General features: G+C 35.6%; 1 protein-coding gene across 1 annotated transcript in view; it reads right to left on the bottom strand.

Annotated features, from left to right (window-relative positions):
* LOC104463840 (S phase cyclin A-associated protein in the endoplasmic reticulum-like) overlaps positions 1-6,925 on the bottom strand; it is a gene marked incomplete at its 5' end in the record, with an annotated part of 113,969 nt that extends 107,044 nt beyond the window's left edge. The window contains 9 exon segments of the mRNA XM_010076329.1: positions 1-2; positions 5-107; positions 2,296-2,436; positions 2,904-3,015; positions 3,343-3,460; positions 3,693-3,768; positions 4,266-4,436; positions 5,970-6,212; positions 6,663-6,925. The exon segment at positions 1-2 is cut by the window's left edge and continues 42 nt beyond it. Coding sequence (XP_010074631.1) covers positions 1-2; positions 5-107; positions 2,296-2,436; positions 2,904-3,015; positions 3,343-3,460; positions 3,693-3,768; positions 4,266-4,436; positions 5,970-6,212; positions 6,663-6,925 — 1,229 coding nt within the window.
* Between the last annotated feature and the right edge of the window lie 229 nt (positions 6,926-7,154).

Here is a 7,154-nt window from a genome sequence, read left to right as displayed (position 1 = left end):
TCTTCTTGTAATTCATTTAAGCGTTGTTCATATTCTTTTAGTTTATTCAGCACATCGTGACGTTTATTCTGCGCTTCTAAGGTGTTTATAAATGCAATTTCATTTACCTGCAAATAACCAGAAAGTGTAAGAAAAGATCTGAGAACTTGAAATAAGTTTCATTCTTTGGGAATTCCATCCATTTAATAATTAAACTGGTGAGCCATTTCTCCAGAATGGGTTGGAAAACTACCAAGCTGAGAACAAGGCTTTGGTTTTTTGTTTGGTTTGGTTCAGCTGTTTTGGGTGTTGTTGTTTTAAACAGGATAGCCCATGGAATATAAAAAAAGAGAAACTGAATTTTATCAGAAAAACAAGAAACTTGGGTAAATCAGGAAAATCTTCTCAGTCATCTCAGCAATGAGACTTCATTAATCTATTCTCTCATTCACAAAATGTGGAATGCTAAGACCCTGTTGGATAAATCAGTAAAATACGTAAAGTGCTACCAGAAACCAACAAGTCTTTTGATCTAACTTTAAATATATGGGTACTTACTGAATAAAAAAGTGAAGCTAAGCATACTATGGAATAAGAAAAAACTGAACAAGCTCATTGTCTGAATATTTCTTATCAGTATTGCTCACTTCACTAATTTTTTTTTTCAGCCACAGGACAGTGCAATACACAAGAATAATAAAAAAAGAAAATATCATGAAAAGGCTAGCTTAAAAGTATTTTAGTGTGTATACTAAAAATATCAAAGAATATGCTTTTCCAGTAACTAGGTTCATAAAGGTAATCAACGTTTTGTCCTTGCTACAAGGTTGCTGAACAAAACTGTCAACTTTGGGCTTTTAAATGCAAATACTTTAGAAACTTATATGGATAAGAAAAATCAAACACTTATTTAACTTTGATTTAATAAAATCAAAATTTTAGAGCCAAAGTTATTGAGGAAAATAATAAAAATTTATCAGCTATAAACATACTCAAACTTGTGACTGAAATAGAAATTCTCTTGCTGTACTTGAAGTTCATGCTCTGTCTGAATCCACAAAAGAAATGAGTAAAGAGAAAATACATGGACAGGCAAGAACAGATCATGTAAAGAATGGTAGGATATTGTTGTTGCTTTTTTTACTGACTAGAATCCATTTATAGAATGGATTTCACAGTTCAGTAAACAAGTAAGCACTGGGAATTTAGATAACCAACCGGGCAGCAACCATTACCACAATCTTCAGCTATACTACTCACAGCTACTTCTCACAAGCCTTGTGGCCCAATTAACCTTTATTTCCAGAACACAAGAACCTCAAGAAGCAGAGGCCTCACACATATAAGCACACACAATACTTGAAACATCTGCTTAGCTGGGGAATTATGGCAAGTGTGATTTAGTTAATATGATTATAGAAGTCACACCAGTGTAATGAAATAATAATTAAGGTATGTTTGACTGAGCTAGGTCATCTAGAAATCATTTTAAACTAAAAGACAGAAACAGCAACTAAATTAGTTTTGTTGTGCTTATCTTACGTAATACCGATGAACATCTGCATCAATCACAGCTGGGATACATGCTCAATATATAATGTAACATTTTACTTTCAAGGAGATGTATGTATCCTTATTTAGGAAAAACAGTCTTTTAAATAAAATATTTCATTTCTGTTTATCAAAAGAATATTGATAAGGTAAACCAAAAAGCATTCACCTAGTGCTTATGAAATTATGTATTAAAGTCAGAAGAGCACTAAAAAAACACTTATTTTAGAGTAATTGCCATGCGCTAACTGTAGGTTTCTATTTATTTCTGACTGTAGTGGTAGTGGTAGTAGTGGTACAACAAAGCAACAGAACCATATAGACAGAATATATGTTTAAGGACACAGAATGCTGTGTCTAGGATGGATGTTTAACAAAGCAGAAGAGAAATGAGCTCTCTCCACTTCTCATTATACATGCGGGAAAGCAGAGGACTGATAATCAGATCTTCTACTCCTTCCAGGCCCACTAGTTATCAACCAAAAATGGAAGAAAAGCAGCCAGACAACTATCAGCTCCTTATTTAAACTCACCTTTTCTTCCAGTCCAATCCACCATGATGTTTAATTAACAGCTAATTAATTTTAAATTCATATTAGAGAAAAATTGTCTGATTTAGGGACTGGCATTTATCCACTTCACAGTTCACACATCTTCACACCTAACTTGCACTATCCTTCACAACCTACTTACAAGCACTGTGAGGTACAAAATATATACAAGCATGACTATGAAATGATTCCCGTTGAAAACAAAACAACTTACCTTAGCTTCTTCCTCTTGTGCTTTTTTCACAATTGCTTGTAGCTGCACTTCACGTTTAAATTCTGCATGGAGTAATTTTTCCTCCATCATTCTACGTCTTTGATCTAATAATTCTTCTTTCCACTTCCGTACATCTTTCTCCTGTATATAATAAGGTCATTACTAATACAGTAACTGAAAATAGGGCCTGAATTTTCTAATATTTGAAGCTTTATTTACAGTAATAAAACCTTTTGCTGCCCTACACAAAGCCCTGCATTAGGTTTAAACTTTAAACCTGAGCTTACACTAATTTGCTAACTGCTTCCATTTGGTGAGTTTTAGCATTTATGTTGGATGCACGCAATGCATTTCTACATTCATCCTGCCTTCCCTGAATCTGGGTCAGTACAGTACGTCAGCAACCCTCTCGCGCAAGTTCATGATCTGCACTAATGCTTTCTTTAACACCTGTGATGCACGAGTCACTTGTGAAAACTATGAGGAAATTCAGAGGAAAATTTCATTTCACTGCTAATTTTAATCTCTTAACATTTCTAGTCTATGTGGGAAAAAAAAGCTTTTCTGAAAGCCAGCAGACCAGCTCCTTTGTATCACAGAAAGCTTACCCTCTCCATTAATTTTTGAAGCTTCAGTGTCTTTTCTTCACGTAACTTTTCTCTCAGCTGTTGAGCTTTCATTTGCTTCTCTTCATGTTTCTTTTTGGATTCTGCTATTGTTCTTTTAATAAAAAACAAAGCATAGCAAGTAAGACAACATTAACTGACAGTGCTGCAAACATTTCTATGTCATCTTCAGTAAGAGAAAACAACCAGGCCATGGGAGAGCAATTGTTTCCCCTAAATGTAAATCTTGTTCTTCTGGTCTTCAAATCTTTATTTACTGAACAACGTAGCACGAGCCTAGTTCATTATGAAAACATCCTGATTTCTACAACACTTTCCACCCACATACTCAAAGAAAGTAAATTTATGAACAGTTTCATGCAGCCAGGAGTTTGGTTGCTTGTTTTCACTGGCTGATCAAGACAGGTAACAACTCTAAAACCTTTTGCGTGACGGTGATGACAGTTTCTCGTGCATGTGTATTCCATGCCCAGGTGGACGTGCAGGCTCTTCTTCCACTCTGTCTCCCCAGGAATTACTCTGGCGCCACGATTCACGAGCTGTACATAGAGAAAACAAAGACTTTGATATTAAACATACTTTTCTGGAAGAAGTGCAATCAATGAGACAGTTATACTAATAATACTAATACAGTCATTATACAATAGCTATACAATAATACTAAAACATTAGGTGGATCTACCAAAACTGTAACTAGCCATGAGTAAAATACGCACTTTTCTAAATTTTGCTGTTATTTCAATGTAAGCACAATAATACATGAAAATTTACCTTCATAATCTGCCAGGACATCATTCCAGTCCATAGACATACCACAAAAAGATATGCTTCCGTTGCCCATACTAGCCTGAAATGTAATAGGATCCAGACAGTAAAAACATAAACCTTAATGTGCAGCTGTACGCACATATTAAACAGTGCCAACTCAGCAATATTCAGCAATGTTTCCAGACTGAATTAGCCATCTCAAAGACAGATGCTGTTCCTGCTGTTTCTGTTAGTAGAAAAGGAGACTTCCACTTCACTTGGAGCATTCCCCATGCGGTAGCAATGAAAATAACAAGTCCCAGCTCTCCCAGTTTCGCACACAGAAGTAGGCAGCAGGACAATGAGTGCAACATCTGAGGAGTTTGTACCACTCAGCAGGATCGTGCTGCTGAATTTAGCAAGACTAAATACACCTTAGACAGTACGGTATAATTACTACGACACTACTTACTTTATATGCATGTAAAACAGGTTGCATTAATGTAAAAATGAACACTTAACAAATTTTATATTAATATTCCTCTGACATGAAAGACAGCTTGAAGCTGGGCACTTTAAAATAAATCCAACACTCACTGAGAAATCGCTTTCATTGTCAGTCTCGATGTTAATGTCATTGTTTTCCTCTGCTTCAATCTCTCTAGTTAACTGCTCTTCTTCTGCAATAGCACTAGCAATGGCTTCTTCATTTGCCTTTTCCAGGCGATCTGCTAATTCTTCTTTCTTAGCAAGGACTTCTGCCATAGACTGTAGGAAATATGAAATCAATTTAAAAAAAAAATCAGAAACAGGCACAAAAAGTAGTTTCCATGAAGTTAATATGAATTATATGACGTTCAACTTCTAATTGCTTTAATTCTTTACTGCTATATTTTTGTGAAGGTAACTGAAATATAAACCTCACTAAAACTGTTAGCAACTGTTAACTCACTTAATAGCTACATGAAACACTTATTAAATTAACTACCATTCACATAATTCCAAAAAGTATTACAAGAACACTGTCATTAAAGGCAACAAAGACACTTCTTCTCTAATTATTTTTTTTAATACCTGGTCTTCAGGACTAAGCAATGTGTACTCTGAAACATTAATGGCATGCCTTGCTGTTATCTCCAGAAAAGGAATCATGGTCCAAAGTATAATTTACAGATGAAAATGGATCTGCAGATGAACTGCATCTGGAAGCTTTACTGTAGTTAATACTATGGAATATCATGCTAGACTTGTTTTTCAACGTGAACACAAGAGAGTTAGGCAAGAATGTAAGCCTGAATGTGCTGACTCTCTTCTCCTTTTCTAATGTCCAGTATTAAATGGTTCATTTCCACTCCGGCTACCAAACAACATGCCACAATACACAAACTGGTGCTCAAAGCAACGTAATCAGCAGTAGGTTGGTCAGAAGAGACACAGATCCCACCGAACTGTCAGCATCCTGAACCGTTAATAATTGAGAATGTGAAACAATGTTAGTGGATGAGATGCAAGAAATCAGCTCTAAAAACAAATAGATACTTTACTTGGAAATTACCTAGCAGGAGCCCAGTTTGTAGAAGATATTAAAGGGAAAGCAATTCACAGGAAAACTTCTGCAAGTCAGAATTTTAATCTAATTTCTGAAAAAGCCAAAACAAAATCTGAAAGCATAACCTGGATTTCATGTAGCATTACTGCAATTCTCCACTCAGAGAACCCCAATAAAGCAGACACACCTTGAAACCTGCAGAATTCTACAGACAAGAAAGGACATTCTTTCTGGGAAGCCACATAAAAACAGCATACTGGCTTCACGTTTGTTGCTTAAGAACGACATTCATCCAAATTTCTGGCTGTATAGGAAGACCCAAGAGAGCAGTTCAGCTACTCTGAAGGCAGAAATCTACATTTGTTTCTAAAAGAATTTTGATATCCCATGTGTTTCCAGTTTGAATAATTAGAAAAACTGGAGTAAGAATTTTATGAGTCTAACTTAAAATGATTGACAGTGGAAGGAAATGAAAAATTATGGCAAACATATATGTAAAAAAAGTAATGAGAACACAGACCTCTTTATTCCAGATAATGCATTTATATCTTTCTAGTTGGAGTTCAGAAGCTTACTGTAATTAAGTCTTATCATGAAAAGTATCTGTGCAACAAATTATTTTCCCCACAGTAGGTACCCTGTACTTTTCTACAATTTCTACAGCAGGCTAACAATAAACACTGTGAAACACGGAATGAGAAAATTAAGGCTTATATTTATTATTTACTCAGAAATCTTGTAAGATTTCTTACCAATCTGGTAACACTCACATTTGAAATATCTGAGGGATCCATTTCAGTTTCAGTTTTAGCTTTTTCTGTTTGATGTCCGTCTACACTATCAGTGATCAGGGAAGAAGCTTCATTAATCTGCGCAGTTTTTGAAGCACTGTCAGTATTTGTGAGAACTGGAGGCACCTCAGAAACTGTTGGTAAGGAATCTTCCTGTAATGGTGTGCCAGTGTTCCCATCGTCTTCTGAGGTGTGTCCTGTGAACTAATAAGAGACATTTGCAAAATTAACGAAAAGTAACAATGATTTTTCAAGTCAGTAGAGTCAAAAGATTTTTAACAAAATACCTTGCAATATCCTTACAGCAAGCAATGCAAATAACTCCACGTGTATTTCAGTTGCTCGTGACCTTGCAAAAGTTGGAGCTCTCTACCGGAAAACTTGTATGTATGAGATATGCCTAATGCTGAGTTTTTGGAAAACATGAGAAACCTGTCCACAGCATTGTATGGTTCACTTCATGATTTTTAACTTGCCTATTTGTGCCAACATCCTAATGTATTTCCATAAATGTAAGTGAAATAGTAATTACTTTTAAATCCTTTTCCAATCTAGTTAGCAAATAAAAGCTCTAGACAACACTACCTTTAGAAAATGCTCTAAAGAAAAAGTTGCAAGATTCAAGGTTAGAAAATTATTCCAAATGGTACTGACCTGAGTGTTTTCAGCAAGAGGACCTTCAGACTGATGTAAAGGATCTTTTTGTACAAGCTCGGTGCTTTTGGATGCACCGTTGTCAGTGGGCAGACTCCCACGCTTAGTCTCTGATGGTGGTGAAATGACACTTTCTTTGTCACAGTCACCTTTGGACTTTAGTGATTCTGCAGCTACAGGAGTTTTTGTTGCCAAAGCTGTGGATCGAGATCGAACAGGCCTTCCACGCTGAACTGTTTCCCAGCCCTCTGCATCCTTTCGATCTACGTGAAAAACCCAAAAACAAACCCCATTCTAAGAAAGAGAGACTTATAAATAGAAGTATTATAAACAACTATTTTATTACAGTATTACAAGCTGTGTGATAAAAATGTTCTCTTTAAATACCAATACAAAAAAAAAATATTCATTAGCACAGCTTTTTACTTCAAGGAGTGCTATCAGTTTCACAAACACTGAAGAATTCTATTCATGGGACCAGTTCTGTGACTT

This window comes from Pterocles gutturalis, unplaced genomic scaffold, assembly GCF_000699245.1.
Source record: "Pterocles gutturalis isolate BGI_N339 unplaced genomic scaffold, ASM69924v1 scaffold22683, whole genome shotgun sequence".
Classification (NCBI taxonomy): Eukaryota; Metazoa; Chordata; class Aves; order Pterocliformes; family Pteroclidae; genus Pterocles; species Pterocles gutturalis.
Note: the sequence above shows the minus strand (reverse complement) of the source record. Positions and strands in the feature narration are given on the sequence as shown.